The 24,577-nt window shown below is 32.3% G+C and overlaps 1 protein-coding gene across 1 annotated transcript in view; it reads left to right on the top strand.

Annotated features, from left to right (window-relative positions):
* The window catches only part of LOC114327275 (uncharacterized), a 103,344-nt gene that overhangs the window by 51,834 nt on the left and 26,933 nt on the right, over positions 1 to 24,577 (top strand). The window contains exons 2-3 of the mRNA XM_028275831.2: positions 11,773 to 12,082; positions 17,906 to 18,032. Coding sequence (XP_028131632.1) covers positions 11,776 to 12,082; positions 17,906 to 18,032 — 434 coding nt within the window. The 5' untranslated portion in view covers positions 11,773 to 11,775. The remainder of the gene's footprint in view (positions 1 to 11,772; positions 12,083 to 17,905; positions 18,033 to 24,577) is intronic.

Here is a 24,577-nt window from a genome sequence, read left to right as displayed (position 1 = left end):
TTAAGTAGACAAAATAAAATTAGATAAGTAGAAACTAAAAGATTCAATCCAAAGTTGAAATAGACTGCAACTAAAATATGCAATTTAAAACAATATATAATATTGATAGATACCTAGGAGTCGGTCGTCAAATACATGTCTAAAAATGCGTCTTAAAAAATTAAAATTTTGCTACAAATACCTAGAATTTTTTTTAGCTAGAAGTTTTGAACTCTGTCCGGTCCAAGAGTTCTCAAGTTATGAAGCTCTTGAAGAATGTTGAGACGTTTTCAGTGGTGAAGGGAGTTTTTGTTTTAATGTATTTAGCCATTATTGAGCAGTGTTGTTTTTGTGATTCCTTTTGTGATTGTCTTAGAATGTTCAGAAATATTTCTTCAGCTCTTTTGACTATTTTTCTGTTTCTTACTCCTTGAACATATTGTTTTCGTTGTTGTTTGGCTCGCTTGTGGTTATTGTTGTTGGACTATAACTGATTGTATGACAATAGTCCGTCTCCTCAACACCCCGCCACCCACGTCCTCCAGGCTGTCATGTCGAGAGCCGGCTCCAGATGTGCTCTGGAGATCCCAAGGCAGCAACCCTAACATTTATATAAATAATATAAATTATTTTTCACCACTTTCATGGGTGTATACCATTTTACACTACTGCTAGGTGTCAGGTTGTGTGCCACGGTTGGTACCTTTAAGATATCGGTACCAAGAATAACCAGAGTGCCCCCATTCGCAGGGGCCGCGCCTGAACTGACAAAAACTTCCACATTTTATTATTATTATTTTCTGTTCTATTTATTATATTTTAAGACATTTAAATAAACGCTAATTATTATTGTTAATTTCTGACACTAGACTTTAACCTTCTTCTTCTTTAGGTGCCGTGTCTGTATTGAGACGTTGGCCGTCATCATGTTTACAATTTCCTGAAATCTCTCTCTATCGGCTGCTACGCGAAATAATTCTTCTACTGTGCAGCCACACCATTGTCTAATATTACGCAGCCATGAAAGTTTCTTTCGACCAATCCATCTCTTTCCCTCCACTTTTCCTTGTATTATAAGGCGAAGCAGATGGTATTTAGGTCCTCTAATTATATGGCCGAAGTATTCTGTTTTTCTCCTCTTTATGATGCTTATGAGCAGACATTCCGAATTCATCATTTGAAGAACATCTTCATTGGAAGTGTGCGAAACCCACGATATCTTTAGGATTCGTCGATAGCACCACAATTCGAATGCTTCTATTTTGTTTAGCATTGTGGTTTTTAACGTCCATGTCTCACAACCATACAATAGGATAGACCACACATAACATTTCAGCACCTTCTTTTGAATATTCATCGACAGGTTTCTATTACATAAAACTGGTTTCCAGGTCATAAAAGCCTTCCGTGATATTTCGATCCTAGTTATTATCTCTTCATCAGAGTCACAATTTACATTTAACCAGCTGCCAAGGTACTTGAAATGATTTACCCGTTCTAACTCCTCTCCATCAAGAGAAAGCTGACCTTGATCTATATTAATCTTTCCAACTGCCATCCACTTTGTTTTTGAAATGTTGATTTTAAGGTCTCTCCGATAGCTTGCGTCACTGACTAGATTTAGTAGTATCTGAAGATCTTGTAAATTTTCAGCAAGAATGGCTGTATCGTCAGCGTATCTTATATTGTTGATTACTTCTCCGCCTAGCCTTACTCCCTCTTGTCTGTCATCCAAAGCCTCCCTAAAGATTTCTTCAGAGTGCAGATTAAAAAGGGTGGGTGATAAAACACAACCTTGTCGTACTCCACGTTTTATCGGCAGTTTTTCAGTACGACTGTCTCCAATTTGGATAGAGCCTACTTGATTGTAATGTAAGTATTTCAGCAGTCTTATATCGTAGTGGTCAAGTCCTGCTGCCTGCAGGCAATCGAAAAGTGTATCATGTTGTACTCGGTCGAATGCCTTCTCGAAGTCGATGAAACAAACATAAACGTTCTTTCGGAATTCACAACTTTTTTGTAATAGAACGCGCATACAAAATAGTGCTTCTCTAGTTCCTAGACCATTTCTAAATCCAAATTGCTTATTACCCATTCTAGTTTCGCACAGAAGGAATACTCGGTTTTGTATAATACGTAAAAGTATCTTGAGTGTGTGACTCATCAAACTGATTAGTCTAAAATCGCTGCATTTGGTGGGTCTGCTTTTCTTTGGTAATGTTATAAACAGTGACTCCAACCAATCATCTGGTATTTTTCCTTCGTTGTAAATTTTGTTAAAGAAAGTAGTCAAGTAGGTAATGTTTTCCTCATCCAAAAGTTTAAGTAGCTCAACAGGAATTTGATCTGGTCCAGGTGCTTTATTGTTTTTGGCTTGTTGTATTGCTTTTATGACTTCTGACTTCAGTATACTGGGACCTCTGTCTAATTGATTGTCACAGGTAGTATTTGGAGCATTTTCTCGAGAAGCATCGTCAAAAAGGTCACTGATGTGTCTCTCCCATTCTTTGCACTGTTGTTCGTGATCACAAATTTTTCCGTCTGCGGTTTTAAGTACGTGAGCATTTTTCTGTTTTCTAATTCCGGAGGTATATTTAAGTTTCTTGTGGAGGTTGAAACTGTCATGCTTTTTTTGGATGTCTTCTATTTCTTTACATGAATTCTCGAGCCAGGATTCTTTGGCCTGTTTAATTTTTCTTTTTATGAGTTTGTTAATTTCACGGTATTTGATAATATTTCTATTTTTGTATTTTCGTCGAACTTCCATCAAGTCTAGAATTTATTGGTTCATCCATTCATTTTTTGCCAACATTGTAGGTGTTTTTAAAGATTCCCTTACGTCCTCTAAAATCGAGTTTTGAATATCGTACCAACATTCGTTAATAGTTCTGTTTTCGTTTGGTATATTTGATATTCTGTGCATTTTACTATTTATCTGCTGTGCTATGTGTTCGCGCGTTTGGGTGTTTTTAAGGGGGTCGAGATATATCTTACTAGGCTTAGTTGGCTTTGTTAGTTTCTTTAATTTAATTTGTATTTTGGAGCAGAGTAAATTATGACTTGAGTTTATGTCGGCGCCGGGGTAAGTTCTTACATCTTTAATATTGTTCCGAAATCGATGGTTTATTAGGATGTAGTCTATTTGATTCCGTACTATTTTACCTTGATGTCCATCTTGAGGGGATTTCCACGTGTAGAGAAGCCTTTCTGGAAGTTGAAACCAGGTATTTATAATGACGAAGTCATTTTCTTGGCAGAATTCTATTATACGCTCACCTCTTTGATTTCTCTCTCTCCCAAGCCGAACTTTCCGGTCATGTTTTGTGTCATCTTTTGTCCAACTTTAGCGTTAAAGTCTCCCATAATTATTGTTGTTTCGTGTTTCTTTGTTGTTTTTAGCACTTCTTCTATTTGATGGTAGAATTCTTCCATTTTCTGCTCATCTGCATCTGCAGTGGGAGCATAAACTTGGATGATATTTATATTTACAGGTTTAGCATTCAGCTGTATTAAAATTACTCTGTCTGACATTGGGATGAAGTTAGTCACATATTTACTAATATGCTGTTTCATAATTATTGCTACTCCGTTTCGAGATTATAGTCTTCAAGAAAGACTTTTCCCTAGATTTTTAAGCTAGTGATGTCATTAATAAAGATAAGGAAAAGTAGAGGACCCAATACTGAACCTTGAGGTACCCCACATACAATGTTTTTGAGACTAGAGTCTGTATCATTTGCTCTAACCAGTTGTTTCCTATCATCCAAGTAAGATTGGAACCAATCTAAAGAAATACCTCGAATTCCGTAGAAATTTAGTTTTCTTATCAAAATGTTATGATTTACACAATCAAAAGCTTTGGCGTAGTCACAAAAAACGGTGGCAGTGTGAAGATTATTGTTCAGTGCTTGATAAACCTCATGTAGTACAGAAAAGATGGCATCAGTGGTGCATTTATTATTTAAAAAGCCGAACTGATTTTGTGATAAAATGTTGTTTTCAACTAGAAAGGACATAAGTCGGGCTTTTATGAGTCTCTCAATAATTTTGGAGAGTACCGGTAGTAGTGCAATAGGTCTATAATTGCAGGTATTAGATATTTCACCACCCTTATGAAGGGGAATAATGATGGCTGTCTTCAGGCACTCTGGAAATTTACCTTTCTCAAAGGAATCATTAATTAGTGAGATGAGGACTTCTAACACATTTTCTGGGAGATTAGAAAAAATTTTTATCGATAGACCATCAGTACTACAGGAGGATTTGCTTTTGATACTATTGATTGTTTGGATCAGTTTAGATCATAATCATTCTTTCAATGAAGAGTTTCAAATTCTGCATATTCAAAATAAAGGCCTTAAGCTATCTTTTTTAGAATCTATGGAAATTAATAAACTGAAAAATACAGATATAATTCTGAATGACCAACTCGAGACAAACAGCTCCCCACTCCTCAACCTCTTCAGTTGAAGACTTAAAAAGGCAAACACATTGTAAACTATATCACTTGATAAAGGCACTCTGCCGAAACAGCTGTACTCACATAGTTATAATAAATTTTGTGGAAGTATAGAAAACAAACGTTTTCAGTGTTTTATTGTTACATTATCAAATTATTAAAAAGTAACAAAGGCCCAGGATCAGATGATATGTATTCAGAAACATTTAAGTTTCATTCAAAATATAGACATTCTTGTGAAGCTTTTGAACAATATCTACGATACGGGCCAGATTCCAAAGATTTTCTTGAGAATACTACGCGCACGATTAAAAAATGTGAAGAGGTCAGCGGCTGGAATCAGTTTGGTTTCAGTTTGATCAATTAGATCAAAGAAAGGATGGTTTTTTTCTGTTTCATCAGTTATGAGAGAGCATTCGATAACAGAAAATACGAACTAATAATGACACAATATTGTTATGCTCTACTTTATCTCTTTTATTAGACTGATTAGCAAATTCTTAATTTAATTAATCACTTAATTAATTTAATTGCTGCCTATGTAAACAAAACCAAATTCAAATTAAATTTTCAAATAAACTTTATTCTCAGGGCTAATTTTGTATTCGATGCAATACCGTTACTTCGTGGCTTCCAGTATCTCTAGTTGCTTACTCCTTCCAGGATAAGACAGGGAAATTAAATACATTCAACATCATATAAATGTAATCTATTATTTATTTATCTAATATGCCGTATAGATAAGATTTAACAAAACTACTGAAATCTAAATTTGTTGCAACAATTTCTGACTTAATATGTAAATCAAATTTTAACTCTGATGTCTCCTTGTTTTAACAGAAAAGAATTATTAAAAAAAATCATTTATTTATACTAAATTTAATAACATTTACTTTTTTCTTTTGAATTGATTACTTAAAGTTGGAATGACTAACTGAGTTATAGAACTGTTCAATACAAAAAAAATTAGCATATATATTATGGTGTGGATAAAAACAAACTCTCTCAGTTTCAACAAATGATTTGACTAAGCTTCCTGTTTCTTCACTCCTTCTTCTCCCAGATTGCGTCGTCCTTGATTCTTCCTCACGTATTCTTGGGATGTTGCGACAAAGTCCCTCTCGTCCAAACTGCTTCAAAAACAAACCTAGGACTCGCTCGAATTCTCCTCAGTTTCTCTTTGCTCTATATCTTGTGCAAATAGATACCAATCAGCTACTCGTTCTAGAGAGAACAAAGGAATCTTCCTTGGACACAGGAAAATTTTACTTCTCAACCGGTCAACAATTTCGTTTCAACTTGATTCTGCTCGCAAAGGCCGATTTCACCACTTTACACTGACTTCTCACTTTTCAAAAACTGGACTGCCCTCTCCCGATATTAATCACACAGTGACCATCTTTTCTCTCTCAAATTCAGACATTCATTCTCATCCCTTCCATCGATATTTTCTACCCAAAACATTCATACTTTCCTTTCCTAAGAAACCAACTTAATTTGTATCCAACTTTCCATTTTGTTAAAATTTTAAGAGACATCAAATTACTATCGTTTTTTCACAGAACTAAACAAAAGGCCTTACATTCTAAACTCAATAAAATCTGTTTACCGTTTAAATCTTCTACGAATTATTTACAAAAATCCTATTGATGCACTTTCCAATATTTTTGACCCATTGTCTGTAAATCCTTTTCAAAAAACCCATTAACGGAAACCACATTAACGATTTCACCTTCCCCGAAAAAGCACTGTTTATTAACTAAATTAGACTCTATACAATTTTTTATCATATACAGGGTGAAGAAAATCTATGATCTCGTGATCTTTGATATAACTTAACTATAACTGAATTTTTCCAAAAAAAAAAAACAATTCTACAACAATATATACAAAAGTTGGGATTGGATGCAATGGATATAAGAGTTATCGCAAATATGTATTGAAACTAGACAGTGTGTCTTCAGAATTTCTCAAACGAAACAGATTTCTCAATAGGGCTTTTCATTTACAGTCATTTGTTTCGAGCTTCTGTCATGTGTTGTATAATATTAAGATATCTACGCCATACGTCTATGGTTTGTATCATTGGTATATACCAATAACGTATGACGTAGATATATTAATATTAGACGACACATGACAGAAGCTTGAAACAAATGACAATCGATGAGAAGCCCTATAAAGAAGGAAGTAAGGCAATGTTGTATACTTTCTCCAAAGTTAACTTAGAACTAGAAAAAGTTATAATATAATAAACGGCATATTTATTAACAATATTAAGTATGCCGATGACACAGCGATAGTGGCAGATAACATCGAAGATCTTCAATGCCTTTTAAATGATCTAACTCTTGCAAGTGAAGCTTTAGGTTTAAAGAAGACAAAAACAATGGTTATAGATAGCAATAATTACCAAAACCTTGACTTTGTCATGACCTATATTATAACTTGTGCCTGCTCCATTCTACTGTATCATTAAATTGATCCATTTATAATTCAAAATCTAATAATCAATAATTTCTGAATACTTTAATTTAGCTACATTGAAACTATAAACTCCCAATTACTATAATTTTCAAAGTATGACGTCAAAGCGATGCAAGGTTACCTATATTTTTCCAAAGATACAAAGGAGGTGTATAAGGAGTACTTAAGTATTAAACTGTATCGACTTTTAGGTACATAATTCAGTAATGCAAGAATCGAAATCGAACAGTATATCTGATGGGAAGATACCATCTGAATTTTCTCTAATATCAACAATTATCTGACTGTGGTATGGATTAATTTGTTGTGTACAGCAATCATCTTATATGTTATTTATGAGATAACGAGTTAACACGCAGGACTAAATAGGACAACGAGTCAACAAGGTCTAGGTTTTTTAATAAAAAAAAAATTACAGGATTGTCACTTGAATTTCATATTTTTTAAGCCATCATGTAGAATCTGACGTAAAATTCATAAAATTGGATCAATGTGATTTATGTACTGTGAAAAGTATCAGATGTGATCCAAAATATTGCCATGTTAAGCCATGTGGAAGAATGGAAGACAACCGTCGGACCAAGAAAAAGAATTATAAGAGCGGGGATCCTACAGCTTCTGCCGCTTCCCGCATTTCGATCGTCATCTTTTTCTATCTCTCTAGGTGTCTTTCATGGTTTCCCTAACACCTTGTATCCAAGACTTGGCTGGTCTTCCTCGTTTCCTTCTATTACTTGGATTATATTCAATAGGTCATTTTGGCCATCTGTTGCGGTCCATCCGTTGCACGTGTCCATACCACATTAACTGTGTAGTTTCTATTCTTTCCGAAGTTTTATGTACTCTATCTGATTTTCTCCTAATTTCAGTATTAGATATACGTTCTGCTCTTGATATACGACAAGCTTTTCTCAGGTAGTCCATTTCAACCGTGCCAACTTTTTTCTTTCCTTCTGCTGTCATTTGCCAACATTCTGCTCCATATGTAAGAATGGGACAATTACTTTGTAGATTGTTATTTTAGTTTTTAAAGTAGCTCTATTGAACCAAAGTATCGACTTCAGAATTTGAACACTCTTCCTGCCTTGTTGCACTCTATAATCGATATGTCGTTCCGTTGTCCCTTTACTGCAGATAATACTTCCTAAATATTTGTATTCGTAGCACCTTAATTTGTCTAATTTCCAAATCCAGGTCTTCGTCTTCACTGTCTAGTCGCATATATTCTGTTTTCGACATATTCATACTCATCCCCCATTTTTCGTATTCATCTTGAGATTTCTAAGCATATAATCTGCATCTTGTTCACATCTTGCAATTAGTACTTGATCATCTGCAAAGAATAGCGTTGTTAGATAATGGTTGTTAAACTTTAACCCCATTCCCGCACATTTTTGTCTCCACTGGTGCAGTGCCTCTTGCACATATATTTTGAATAGGGTAGAGGAAAGACAACATCCTTGTCTCAAACCTTTCGTTTCTGTAAATACCCTTGAGAAAGTATTTTCTGTTTTTGCCGTGCTCTGAGGACTTTTATAGATGTTCAGTAGTGCTTTTAGATATGTTTTACTAAGGTCCGTTTTCGTCAAGACAATAAATAACAGTTTTAAAGGGACTGTATCATAAGCTTTCTTCAGATCTATAAATACCAGATGCGTAGGGAGGTTTCGAGCTGTTCGTTTTATTTTTAATCAATAAGTATGCAAAGAAACTTTCTGACCTTAAAAAGTACGAAAAACCTCTTAAAAGGCCCAATCAAAGCAGCAAATTTTGCAAGATTTTAGTTTCTGGAATTGTTATAATTTTCTTACATTTTACCACTTCCATAAAACAAAATAAAAATATTGTTACGAGCTAAGTATCTAAGATGAAGATTATTTTTGATTAAATTTCACGATAGCGGCCTTATTCACGAATTTTTTCAACTGGCATAATGGCATGTTTCTTATTTCTAGATAGTTTATTGTGAAAATAGCCACCTTGAGTTAAAGATAAAATTAAATAATTAAGTATCCAGCTACGATGACTAACCTTCCGACACGCATAGACCCAATCTTAGAAAGGAAGCTTATCTTCATTTTAAATCAACCCCTTCGAGGAAAACCCATGACCAAGGAACTTTTTATGAAAAACATTAACCTAGTTTGGGGTAGACAAATTGTCAGTATTTGCATGCGGCAGACTTTGTTGCGTTATTTTGCTTAAAATAGGTCATGAATTTATTAGGAACAAGAAGAAAATTCAAACGACATTCAACGGCATTATTATTTGTTGCAATATCGGATGCATCCACCATTTTACTTTTTATTAAAATATTGTTAATATGTTTACATGCATTATTAAATTAAAATCTAGCCCTCAATTTCTTCTTCTTCTTATTTTTGTGTAGGGATGACTGTTATTTCAATGTGACTCCAGTAAGTTGTCTTCCCATTGATCGTCCTTCTATTGGGAAACCGTCTCTCACCGTCCTTATGCCGTCCTATTTGTTGTCATTTGGCTTATTAGCCCGAACAGGGAACACAAACTTTTACGAAAACCTCCACAAAAATAAAGGAAGGATAAAAATTTGGGAATAGGTAGTTGAAATTTTCTATTATTATATAAGAAAACTTTACAATTCTACATCCCCTCCATTTTACAAAAATTGGGAAATACGGAGTGAAAAATATTTTCTTGGGGGTGAAAAAATATACGTTCAAAATAAGTTCGAAATTATATAAAATGTAGTGCCCCCTAAAAAGGCAAACACATAGTAAACTCACATAGTTATAATATTATAATATAAAGTCACATAGTTATAATAAATTTTGTGGAAGTATAATAATAATAATAATAATAATATTTATTCATCCTTTAAGACATACAATGTATAGGACATGTCATTAGTTTTACAAACAAACAAACAATAAAATTAATACATTTATAAATTTTATAAACATTTTAAGGTAGATAGAATTGATAACATTTAGGTAATATTTCTGTCCGAAACAAACTCTTCCACAGTATAATAACATTTGGTAAGCAATACGCTTTTAATGGATTTCTTAAATAAATATTTATTCATTGTTCTATATTTTTTTGGTAAAACGTTAAACAATCTAATGCTCATATACTTTACTGACATTTCAAATTTACTCGATCTATGACCAGGTACCCTCAGCAAGTCGCCACCTCGTGTCGAATAATTGTGGAAACTAGAATTTCTGTCATACATATGAATATTATCAACAGCATATAGAAAATGAACTTCCATCAAGTAACGGTCTAATCCATCAATTATTATATAAAATTACTAATTCTAAGTAACTTTTGTTCTATAGAGTTTTTTCACTAAGTTAATACTTTTCGAGTTATTTGCGAGTGAATATGTTCATTTTTAACAAAAAAAATGTTTTGGACGATTTTTCGCAGATATAAAAAACAGAAAAAAAAATGGTGTATGCATGAGGTACGTAGACCCAGTAGAAGCAGAGTTGTAACTAATGAAATTAGGTTCTTCTTCGTCAAATTCCCAATCGAATATTTCAATTTGAAATAACCCAAAAACGGAGCCCTTTTCGGGGAAAATTCATTACAACTTTTTTAAAGTGTTTAAAAAAAGGTTTGTTTTTGTTAAAAAAAACTTCTAGCATCAAAAATTTCTTTTTGTGTTCCATGCAAGTCGTGTTCCATCAGTTTTGAGAAGCTCTACTAGTGTTCTCTTTTTATTTTTTGTCTGACTAAATTATTCGTTTCTTTTCTGATTCGTGTATAGTGGTTGTATGCCTCTTGTGTTTATTTTGATCCGTATTGTAAAAAGCATTTGTCCTTTTCTTCACATTTTATCTTCACTTTCTCTCTAAACTCTGGCATTTTCTTTTTTGTTATGTTAGTATTCGTTACTTTCCTCTCTCAGAGTGATTCTGTTGCTGCGTTAATTATGTTACCTTTGAGTTTTGCCAGATTTACTCGATATTATCGTTTTATATGTAATATTTTATTTCATTCTCAGCAATCTTCTGTGATATATTTTTTCTGCATAAGTATTCCGTGGATTCTGTATTTACTCCTTCGACTCTGATTTTTGTTTGTGTTGATGCTTGTTTCTCTGTTGCTGATTCTTATTTGACATAATACTAGGCTATCTACTGAGTTGAGGCATCTTACATCGATTATCTTTGATGAACGTATATCTCCACCAAACCTTTAACTTACCTTTACACCTTTAAAGTACATCTTTAAAATAACTCCCACCACACATCCGTGGGTGGTCGTGTTTGATATCAATCGATAGATTTTTAAAAAATATTGAACACGTATTTTTCAGTTTTTTTATCTGATGTTCATTTTGCGCAATATTCGTTTTTTTTTGTGAAACCTTGTGACTCATTTCCATTACACCAGCCCATTTCCTTACGCCCCGCTCAAATCGTCAGATTTTTTAAATATACATACACTGTTTTGCATGTTTTTAACTTATCTTATATGACGATTTGACTTACCTTATATGACCTCTGACGATTTCGAGTTTTTATAAGGATAGGTTTTTTTTTCGGTGACCCCTTAATGAATTCCCCTGTATTAACAGTCTGTATAAGGTAGAGGTACAAGGTTTCTCCCCATATGATTTTTGGACGTGCTCGAGTAACTGCAAAAATCCGCGCTTGGGTTCCCCTACCATTATGTTTTGGTTGTCTATTCGAGCGGTAAAATCACTGAGTATGATCATCTTCCCTCTAACTTCATCTACTACTTGTTGCAATTCTTATATCAACAATTCGTACTTAATTCTGTAGATCAATATTAAGGTGATTTGACAAACTCTAAAATTTATTATATTTTTAAATCTCAATTTTTATTTTCAGAAAATGTGGCGAACACTTTTACCGACGCTGATTCCAATGCTGGTGAATGCCAAAATGGATTGTTCGAAAGCTGAGTATGACAGATGTATACGAATAGCTGATCCTTTGGTTAAAGAAGCCCATTTAGTTTTCCCAGACAATTTAAATGACATAGATCTAGTCTGCAACACGTGGAATCAGTTTGTAGATTGTTTAAAAGAATATACAGACGAATGTTTCACAGACCAGCAGAGAAGACAGTTTAATAGAGCTGTGGAGAGTCCCATTGAAAGTGTACATGAGATGTGTACACAACCTACTTATCAAAAAGGTAAGCAATTTGGTATTTATTTAATTAATAAAGTAACTCATATTCATTATTTCACAAACCAGTGACTTTAAAGAAAAATCCCGAAACAGGTCGATTTTTATTTTTAAATTGCGATTTATTGGAATATATATCATACTGATGACGTCATCCATCTGGGCGAGATGACGTAATTGATGACTTTTTTTAATGAGAATAAGGGTCATGTGATAGCTCATTTTAAAGGGCATTCAATTTTCTATTCACTAATATAAACATTAACATAATTATTTATACAAGGTGTTTTAAAAAAATGTTTTTTAATTAAATTAATTGCGAGAAAAAGAAGAATGTATGTAATTTATTTAATTCAAAATACGTTTTGTTGTTGTCAGACAACAGGAAAAATTGTTTATTTCACAAATAAATATGGTTTTTCGCTCAAATTCAATGTAAAAGCTGCCACCCACCTGTCTCTTAACAGTTTGACCATTTAGTTTAAGCAAAAATCAATGTTAATTTTTCAAATAAATTTTTTTTTGTTTTCTGACATCAGTAAATTGTATTTAGAATTAAATAAATTACATACATTCATCTTTTTTGGTCAATTAATTTTATTTAAAAATTTTTTTTTGGATATCCTGTATAAATAATTATAATAATAAAAATATATACCATTTTTATTCAGTGGCAATGCGAAGGCAAAACAATCTTACTTTTAAATTAGAATACGGAGTGCAATCCAGCTCTCTGAATCGCGATTTTCGATTCTTATTGGAATCTCATCGGAGAGAGCGCAGGCTTGTTCTCCATATCCTAACTGACCAGCACCGAGAGCTTTTCCCACACATTGCAACTGAAACAAATAGGGTAGGTGACTAGCGTCATCTGGCAGTTGAAAGATGAAGTTTTTCAATCCTAATAGCAACATTAATAATATTGAAAATATTAAAAATATTACTAAAAGATTTTTAAATTGAAAAACTTATTGGTACACTTTCCTGGTGACACCTCCAAGGCTTCTACAATTTGCAAGCCAAATGGATGCTGCAGTGAAGACAGAGGGAAGGAATTTTACACTATGCAATTCACATCCCTCGTCTGCAGCTTGGTAAAGTTCCAACGGAAAATGCACCTAGTTACCCTACGGAGTAATACGACTATAAAATAAAAATGTATACCATTTTTATTCAGTTGCAATGCGAAAGCAAAAAAAATTATGATAATGTTTATATTGATGAATAGATAATTAAATAACCTTTTAAATGAGATATCACACGACCCCTATTCTCATTTTAAAAAATCATCGATTACGTCTTCACTGGATGACGTCACTAGTATGATATATATGCCAAAAAATCTTAATTTAAAAATAAAAATCGACCTGTTTCGGGATTTTTCCTTAAAGTCGCCGGTTTACGAAATAATGAATTTATGCGTTACTTTATGGACGCATTGTATATTAGGTTATAATTTAGAAGGGCATAAAATAGTGCGATTCTTTTTACATTGATATCATGTGTGATCCACTTACGGTACGGTCAATACCAATACTTTTTGAATTTTATGCAGTTATAGTTAAAAAGTTGTTATAAAGTAATTACTTTACTTCAGATTCATCATCGTCAATCTTTGTGCGTGTTTGCCCCATTTACTATAGCCTTCCGTTTGTAGTTCCTATGCCACTATTTCCCATTGTCGTACCCTCATTTTCTCCAGATAAACTCTCTTATCACGATATCTCTGCATGGACCATATTTCTGGAATAATTTTACGTTCCCACGAAGTATTATTAGTGCGGCAGATTCGTGAAATTTTTTATAAGAATTGCACATTTAATGATACAAGCGTATAATTTGGTCCATATATACTGCACATGTAAAGGTTCAAATTTAGATATGAGGCCATCTCAGATTTTGCCTTTTACAAAAATGGCGGTCATTCAAAATGGTCGACTATACATACATGACTAATAGCACGATATCTTTTGAATGAAAAGTCCGATTTCAACCAAATTTGGTACTTACGTTCGCTTTGTGATTTACAAGATCGATGTCGTGAACTGGAAGAATAGGTTTACCAGAAGTTGTGTTTTTTCTAGTTCTTTATGTAAAACTATTTTATATTATGTAACTAATTTATTTTCAATTTTTTCACCCTGTATATATTAGTTTTTCAAAATGGTAACACCACTATTAAAAAGAGCATAAGAATATGCTTTAGGAAATATTTTGAACTTTTTATTTATGTTAATTATAATTACCATTTAGTAAATGCATAACGTATCTTCACATGTACCTATGTGTGACAGATTCGTGCAAATATTATAAGAATTATTGTACATTTAATGGTAGAGTCATATAATTTGGACCACATAATATGTAGTATATTATGTGGTCTACTACACATACAAAAGTTCAAATTTAGATATGAGGCCATCTCAGATTTTGCATTTTACAAAAATGGCTAGCATTCAAAATGGCGGCTATTAATATGTGACTAATAGCACGATAGCTTTTGAACGAAAAGTCCGATATCAGCCAAATTTGGTAGTAAGTTTCTTTTTTTGATGAATAAGATCGAGGTCTTGAACCGGAAGAATCGGTTTACCAGAAGTTGTGTTTTTACTGTTTTTATGTAAAAATATGTTGTTGTTTTTTTTTTAATTCTTTCACCCTGTATATATTAATTTTTCAAAAAGGTAATACCGCCATTGAAAATAGTGTAAAAATATTTTTTAGGGAAGATTTTGAACTTTTTAGTTATGTTAATTACCATTTAATAAATGCATAACATATCTTCACACGTACCTATGTGCGGTAGATTCATGTTGAATGCCCGCCATTTTTGTAAAAGACGAAATCTGAGATGGCCTCATATCTAAATTTGAATCTTTGTATGTGTAGTGTGTGTTCCAAATTATATGCTTTTACCATTAAATGTACAATAATAGTTATATTTATTATTTGCACTAATGCGCCGCACATAGTTTCATAGGTACATAACATGTTAAGATACGTTATGCATTTATTAATTGGTAATTAACATAATTAAATAGTTCAAAATATTTCCTAAAAAATATTTTTACGCTCTTTTCAACGCCGGTATTAACCTTTTGAAAAATTAGTATATACAGGGTGAAAGAATTGGTACAAAAACAACATGTTTTTATATAAAAATCAGGAAAAACACAACTTCTGGTAAATCGATTCTTCCAGTTCAAGACCTTGATCTTACACATCAAAAAAAGAATCTATATACCAAATTTGGTTGAAATCGGACTTTTCGTTCAAAAGTTATCGTGCTATAAGTCACATATGTATAGTCGCCATTTTTGCATGCCCGCCATTTTTGTAAAAGGTAAAATCTGAGATGGCCTTTTATCTAAATTTGAACCTTGATGTGTGTAGTATATGTGGTCCAAATTATATGCTTCTACCATTAAATGCACAATAATTCTTATAATGTTTGCACGAATTTGCCACACATAGGTACATGTGAAGATACGTTATGCATTTATTAAATGGTAATTAACATAACCAAAAAGTTAAAAACATTTTCAACAAAATATTTCTACGCTCTTTTCAATTGCGGTATTACCTTTTTCAAAAATTAGTACATACAGAGGGAAAAAATTGAAAAACATATTTTTACATAAACAACCAGTAAAAACACAGAATTCTGGTAAACCGACTCTTTCGGTTCACCACATCCCTCTTGTAAATAAAAAAAGAACCTATATACCAAAGGTTGAAATCTGACGTCTCGTTCAAAAGTTATCGTGCTATTAGTCACATATGTATAGTCGCCATTTTGAATCCCCGCCATTTTTGTAAAATGAAAAATCTGAGATGGCCTCATATCTAAATTTGAACCTTTATATGTGTAGTATATGTGGTCCAAATTATATGCTTGTATCATTAAATGTGCAATTGTTTCACATATCGGCCGCACTATATGAAACGACTTATGGCCGTATTATGGTTCTGTTTATCTTAATTTTTGCAACTTGTGAGATCACTTTGACTTCTTTAGAAGTTGCAATTTAAAGACATATCTATTTCTCGCCATTATTCGCATTTCAACTTCCCGTTATATAGTTCATTCGCTTTCAAGATGAGCTAAGACGCCAGATTCAGAAGACTCATTCGTGGGTCTTTCGTGTGGTCCAGCTTGTCATTGGTTAAAAATTAATTTATAATATAGAATAAATTAATTTCTAACCAAAGACAAGCTACGATGACACGGATATCCCATGAATCAGGCATCTGAAACTAGCTCATCTTGAAAGCGAATGAACTATAGTTTGTTGTTCTTGGTGATTGTTGTTCCTAGATATTTAAATTAACTGCTTCGAGGTGATGATTATATATAGCAGGGGTGGCAAAGCTCCTTGGTAGTACAAGCCATTTTTCAAAATTTGAAATTTTTCGCGAGCCGCAATTAACAATTATTTAAAAAGTGCAAAGGTATTAAATTCTTCTCTTAGAGTTTTGATTTCACAAGTTTTAAAGCGAAATAAAATGGTTCACATTGTTGTTTCAAATATGCAAATAATTCTACAACCAGCCTTTACTATTTCAGGATACTTTGATCCTTAATCATCCTTCCATCTTTTTCTGAGACGGCCTACTGATCTTCTACCGTCTGGTCGATCAGAAAACATTGTTTTTAACACTCTGTCTACCTCTAATCTTACCACATGACCTACCCATCTTATCCGGTTAGCTTTTATATGCCTGACGATGTTTTCAGTACCTACCATATAGTCACCAATTCAGCTTTGCGGCAGCTTCTCCACTCTCCTGTCAATTCATCTTTTTGAAGGCTAAATATCATTCTGACAATGTTATTTTCAAAATCCAGCAGCATATTTATTTCCCACTGATGTAGAGTCCATGTTTCACTTCCATATGTAATAATGGGACGAATACGTCCCAAAAAGATATTAAAAATCTTAATTTAGATTGTCTTTTTAGCATCTTAATAATGATAACAGGGAGTATAATTCCACGCACCTATCCTTGCTGATATCTCTTTTTATATGTGCTTGGAATATGTGATTACAGCTCCTAGATATTTAAACTCTTTTACTACTTCGAAATTGTGGTAATTAATAGTTATGTTCTGCCTAACTCTTGGTCTTGGATTTTTGGTTACTATCATGTATTTCTTCTCTTCATTTATTCGAAGGCCTAGGCTACCTGTTTCTTCCTCGAGTTCTGAAAACACCTCTATCACGTCTCTTTTTAAATGAACGACTGCATCTAAATCATCAGCAAAGGCCAACAATAGTTTAATCGTCGATTCGCAAATCCCCTGTCAGCTCAGATGATATTTTACTTATAACATATTCTAAGGCCAAATTGAATAGCAACTGTGATACAGGGTCTTCTTGTCTAAATCCTGATGTTACACTTAGTCTTTTATAATTTGTTGTCAGTATCTGTAAGACATTTGAAACACAAAAATTTAAAAGTAATTCAGGTACATTTATTAAGAGCCAGAAATAATCCTTCAAAAAGCCACATGTGGCTTATATCTGGTTTGGTTTTAGGATACATTTTTTGCATGACGTATTCTAATGCCAGGCTAAACAACAATGGGGACATCGTATCTCCCTGTCTCAGTCCAGAATTTACGCAGAAAGCATTTTATGTCTTCCCTTTTATTTAAATTCTGTAAGGGAGTTATTTGTTTCTATTTGTGTAGACTTGTCTATATTTATTTAGAATACATTAACTTTTTGCTATGTTATTTCCTTATTACGACAATTTTTGTTACATGTCTGTAGAAAAAAAAATCATTTTATTAAATCAAAACTAAAATCAACAACATTGTTTTCAGAATATCTTCGATACGCTCCCTGCATCAAAAACACTGTTGTTCAAAGGTTACATTGTGGACCACAATATAGTCTTCTTGTAGATCAAGTAGATCAAGGAGATATAATTTCCAAGTCAACACTGTGTTGGTAAGTATCATAACCAGGACTACTTATAAATTAACTATTTATTTTTATTTTCTTCTTTTCCTGCTCTTTTAACGAACATAACGAACAAATGGTACTTTCGTCGGGAAACCTATTGTATTAAAGACGAGAATCTTCCAATGATGGTGTAGAACGGCAAAGAATGAAATGGCAGAATATGGCAAAGAATAGAATTAAACGCATAAGTGATAAAGTTATATACCGTATCTACAAAGTTAAATAACAAATTACTTATTGAAATATATACGATTCATCCAGGTATATGCGCCCATCAGTGCCATCACATATGAAGAATTTGAATAGTTCTACGATGACGTTAACACTGCGATACAAAAGGTAATAACTACCAACAATACTTTATTGATGGGAGACCTAAACGCCAAAATATACCAGAAGCAGGATGATTTAAAGTTTGTAGTTGGAGCTCACGGATATGGCGATAGAAACGAAAGGGAAGTGAAACTCTTATAGAATTTATTTTGTTACACAAACTATATGTCATGAAAACTTATTTAAAAAGCCCACAAAGATTAATCACCAAATGGCTTTTTATTGGACCATAACTGGATTGAAGGTGGATGCAAAGAAATCAATTACGGGAAGTCTATGTTCAGTGGTGGACTCAAAATGGCTAATGATGTTATATATTGTTAGTATTTCTGTTGTTATTCCTTTTAATACCTAGTGCGTTTTGTTTATGATGGAAATATATTTGTAATTTTTAAATAATCTTGTTCCTGTATTGTGAGAATAGATAACACCATTCATTTATCTGGTAGTGTTTCCTCTTTTAATTTTTCATATTGATCTGATTAGTTTGCAGATTTTTAATTAAGCAGCTCTTCTTTCCCAGTTATTAGTATGATTTAATAAGTATATGCGGTATAAATTGTAGACTTCTGTGTTTTTGTCCTATTGTGTTTACATCGTGTATAATAAATAACTCCTTTGCGGTGGTCAGTTCACCCTATTCTTAAAAAAGAACTATATTTAAATTTAATCTAAATTTAGACCGTACATTATTATTTAAAGCTATCGGTTACGACAAAAGGCGCATACTGAAGTTAACTCGTTAATAAATTTTCTAGATGGCATTTAGATAATGAAGCTCTTTAAGCGAACCAAGATTTCGCAATCACACATTGTTCGATGCAAATAGGTATAATAAATTACTATGCTGTTTCGTGTCAGATACACGATATATATATATGTTACGGTCAATGATGTAAATTGGACATTGACGTTAATGGCCGGGCATTGTCGTGAATGTCCATTTTCCTTGGTTATTAACGACAACGCCCGGCCATTAACGACAATAACCGTAGCTATTGGCCAATGTTGTAAAAACTTAACGTAGAATTAGATTTTTCATCAATAATCGGTCAATAACGACAGTGCCCAGAAGCAAATGGCCAATGTTGATAAATCGATGCCTCAGAAGATAATAATCGGTGTGAGTCAGTAAGTGTTTAAAAGGAGATACTAAGATGTGTCTGAACGTAGTTGCAGAAATATAAGTAGTTATTAAAAACAAATAAAACGTCTTTATTTATCATAATATGGGTAACATATTCATAAATACAAACAAGGAAATAATAATATTTTTATATGCAGTGTGGTGCAAATGAAAGGAATAAATTCGTTATTTCGTAAACCGGCGACTTGAAGAAAAAATTCCGAGACAGGTCGATTTTTATTTTTAAATTATGATATTTTGGCATATATGGCGTATTATAGTGACGTCATCCATTTGGGTGTGATGAGATGACGTAATCGATGACTTTTTTTTAAAATAATAATAGGGGTCGTGTGCTACCTCATTTGAAAGGTTATTCAATTCTCTATTCAGTAACATAAACACTTATATAATTAATTATAAAGGGTGACAAGAAAAATTTAATTAAATTATTTAACAAAAAAAAAGAATGTATGTAATTTATTTAATTCAAAATACATTTTACTGCTGTCTTGAATCAGAAAAAAATGTTTATTTCACAAATAAACAATGGTTTTACGCTTAAATTAATGTTTAAACTTCCAAGAGGCAGGTGCTGGCGGGAGCTGGCTTGATCATTGAATTTAATCGATTAGTAATGTTTAATGGTGAAATAAACCTTTTTCTCTATTTTCGGGTAACAATAAAATGTATTTTGAATTAAATAAATTACATCCATTTCTCTTTTTTTGTCAAATAATTTAATTCAAAAATTTATTTTGGACACACTGTATAAATAATTATGTAAATGTTTATATTACTGAATAGAGAATTGAATAACCTTTCAAATGAGCTAGCACACGACCCCTATTTCCATTAAAAAAATCATCGATTACGTCATCACGACCAGATGGATGACGTCACTAGTATGACATATATGTCAAGATATCTTGATTTAAAAATAAAAATCGACCTATTTCGGGATTTTTCCTTAAAGTCGCCGGTTTACGAAATAACGAATTTATTCCTTTCATTTGCACCAACGAAATACGGATGGAATGGCCCCGTCCCATTCAAACAGTGAAGCGAGATTGCGACCAACATACAAGAGAGAGGTCCTAGAGAGAGACAGAGAATACCAGGGAAAATTTGACAGGCAGAGGCAACTCAAAATTTCGTTTCACTGGCGCACCAACGCTACTTGTCTTATTTAAAGATTTGAAACTGTAAATTTTTCGTTTGTTGGCAAGCATTATACAAGGCATTAATAAATACTATTTTCACATATTTCATTTCTATATTTAATTTTTGCAGTAATTCTATATCTACCTATTTAGGTACTTTTTGACTACTTTTTTTACTAATATTTATATATTAAACTATAATTTCATATGTTATGGGTCAAAAAAGTATGGCCGGTTACAATAATTTAATTATATATTTCAGCATAATTGATTTAAAATATATTTACAGCTGCAAATATTGGTATTCTTAGCATTTTGATACTTTTTACAGTTTTTTTTGGTAGTTCTTCTTTAATTACTTTCTTATTTTGTCGTAACTTCCCAAAGCCCAAGAGAATATATCCATGCATTGTCATATTATACGTTCTTTTTATACGTACTATTTTTTCTACATTCTTTTTATACGCACTACTGTGTACTCTAAAGTGCATTTAAATCCTGTTTTATTACTTATTTTCATCTACTTCTACTTATTCTTATATTTCCTAGTTGTTTTCTTATATTTATTACCCATTTTCTATAGCTACCAAAAATTTAGTCGTTTCCGTCGAACTCTCTGTTCGGATGGTATATGGTATTTTACTTATATGCTAAAGATAAGACAATTTTAGTATTCTTTTCTTTCATTGAGTTATTTTATTATTATTCTTCTTCTTTACTTATTCAAAATAGTAATTTAAACCGTACTTCTTCTAAGTATTTGTGTTGAATTTCAGAAATTTTTGTTCGTAATGCATGATATTTTACAAGCTTAAATAATCTTAAATCGGGGAAATAAACCTTATATTTTATTAATTTCAACACGAAAACAATACACAATATACACACATGAAGTAAACAATAGTAAAACTACACATAACCTATCTTTTATTCAAAATATCAACATTGATCGATTAACAGCGGGCATTGTCGACATTGGCCGGGCAATGATAGAAATATGTTATCAAGAATTTAAAATTATCATCAATGTCCAGTTTCTATGGACAATAACGTTAATGGCCGGCCATTGTCGACAATGACCAATTCAACCGGCCATTGTCGTTATTGGCCGGCCATTAACGTTATTGGCCGGATTTACATCATTGTCCGTAACATATACATACAGATATACACACACTCATATAATATACAGGGTGATTGATTAGTGGGGTAAAGCTCAATATATCGGCTATAGTAATAGATAGCAATAAAAGTTAATAACAAAAATTGTAGATGACTTTGAGATTCATATTAAAAAATTAGTTAGAATGTTACAGGTTGTTCGATAACATAGTGGCAAACGAAACTTAAGCTTTTTTAAATGGAATACCCTGTATTTTATTTTATATTCGAAATCTCCTTAACTGTCCCATCACAAAAATATAAAGGTTTGTTATGTTATACAGGGTATTACAGAGTTATAACCAATTTTATATGAAAATCGTAACAAGTTCAACATCCTGTATCAATAAAAATAAGCACAACGGAAATGGTTTATTTTGCCATATTTTTTGCTGATTGTCAAAATTTTCAGAGCTGATTAATATTGCTAATTTTCTTTATACCGAATACAGGGTGAGTCAGAACGCAAGTATATTATTTTCTCAGTAATTTTAAATAGAACACGCTATATTTTATATCACTATTGAAAAGTACCATTACCATACGTTATTTTTATGTCATATTCCCTATGTCTAAATTTATTAGTTTTCGAGATATTTTCATTTTTCAGAGCAAATTATTAATAAGTGTCTAAATTTTTCCAAATTTTAAGTAAGCCATGACTAAGTGGTCGAAAACTGGCAGTTTATCGTGACAAAACTGTTATTGTGTTATTAAATAGTTGAGTTGAATTTTACTGTTGAGGAAATGGTAAATCTGGCCGGATATTGGGGGAGTGCAATAAAAATGCATTATTATCAGTAAGAATTTATTATGAGCGGTTCCCTGGGAGACGTCAACCTACAAAAACAATTTTTGAAAGATTGAATAATCGGTTTAACCGCACTGGTTCAGTTAGGCATAAAAAACACGAACGAACAAAAAGTACTGTAACAGAGGAAAACGAAATAGATGTGTTGCTGGCAGTTACTGAAGATCCACATACAAGTATTCGAAATATTTCCAAAGAAAAAGAACAAACTTACTACTCTGTGCTAAAAATTCTTGCAAAAAACAGAATGCACCCTTACCGCATTCAAATGCACCAAGTATTAATTCAGGAAGATTTTGAAAAAAGAATATTATTTTGTGAATGGGTCTTAGATAAAATCAATCAACAGATATATTTCTTGGATAATGTACTATTTGGGGATGAAGCTACGTTTCATAAAAACAGTTCAGTCATGGCTTACTTAAAATTTGGAAAAATTTAGAGACCTAATTAACAATTGGCTCTGAGAAATGAAAATATCTCGAAAACTAATAAATCTAAACATAGGGAAGATTATATAAAAATTAAAGTACGGTAATGGTACTTTTCAGTAGTGATATAAAATACAGGGTGTTCCATTTAAAATTACTGAGAAAATGATGTACTTGCGTTTTGACTCACCCTGTACTTGATATAAAGAAAATTAGCAGCATAAATCAGTTATGAAAATTTTGAAAATCAATAAAAAAAATATCGCACCAATAAACCATTTCTGTTGTGCTTATTTTTATTTATACAGGATGTTGAACTTGTTACGATTTTCATATAAAATTGGTTATAACTTTGTACATACCCTATATAACATAAAAAACCTTTATATTTTTGTGTTGGGGCAGTTAAGAAGATTTCGAATATAAAATAAAATATAGGGTGTTCCATTTAAAAAAACATAAGTTTGGTCTGCCACTAGGTTATCGAACACCCTGTAACATTCTAACTAATTTTGTAATATGAATCTCAAAGTTGTCTACAATTTTTGTCATTAACTTTTATTGCTATCTATTACAATAGCGGATCTATTGAGCTTTACTTCACTAATCAATCACCCTGTATAGAAATATAATAAAAAAGATTTTTTTATGAACTTATCAACTGAAAGAAAAAACATTTGGAAAGCGAAGTCCAGGAAGAAGAAGAACATCATGGTTAAAGAACCTCAGAGTCTGATTTAATACACCATCAGTACAGCTTTTTCGCGGTTTTGTAGATAAGATAAAAAATACAATGATGGTCGCCAATATTCATCAAGAAAAAGAGCAAGATGTCAAAAAATATGAAAGGATTGCACAACTCAAATGGAAACAAGCTTACGTTTAAGTAAATACCGGGTGTCCACGTATATTTTCCCCCATTTTAACTGCCTATAACTTCTAAACGGCTAAAGATAGAAATATGCGGTTTTCGCTGAAATGTTTTTATTTTAATAAAAGTTTTGTCTGAATGGACTGAACTTTTTATATCGCTTTCAAATACGAAAAGAAAAATGGCGGATTTAAAAAAAAAACGTTTTTGACTTTTTTTTTAATGGAACACCCAGTATATTTTTTTGTAAATTGAAAGAAAGGTCACTCACCTATCCAGCGATATAAAGTTTTTCAAAATCTGTTGTCAAATCACTGAGTAATTAATTTTTTAAAATGAGCGGTGCAACGTGGTTATCACATAGGGTAGCAGCACCATTTTTGGCCATCTTAAGGAATTTCTTGGCCTTAATAAATCATTAAAAATCAAAAATTAGAGCTGCGGACTTGTAATTGAGCAAACGTATGACGTTAACTTTGTTTGATTTAATAGCCACTTACGTTTGAATTTAAATTATAAGGACATTTTGTTAGGTATTTTTAATTCAGAAAGCATATAAAAACTAACTTTGTACCATTTGTGACCACTTTGCTCCTAATGTTGTTTATTCAGAAACCATTTGTGGCCATTTGTT

Source organism: Diabrotica virgifera, chromosome 2 (genome assembly GCF_917563875.1).
Source record: "Diabrotica virgifera virgifera chromosome 2, PGI_DIABVI_V3a".
NCBI classification, from domain to species: Eukaryota; Metazoa; Arthropoda; class Insecta; order Coleoptera; family Chrysomelidae; genus Diabrotica; species Diabrotica virgifera.
Note: the sequence above shows the minus strand (reverse complement) of the source record. Positions and strands in the feature narration are given on the sequence as shown.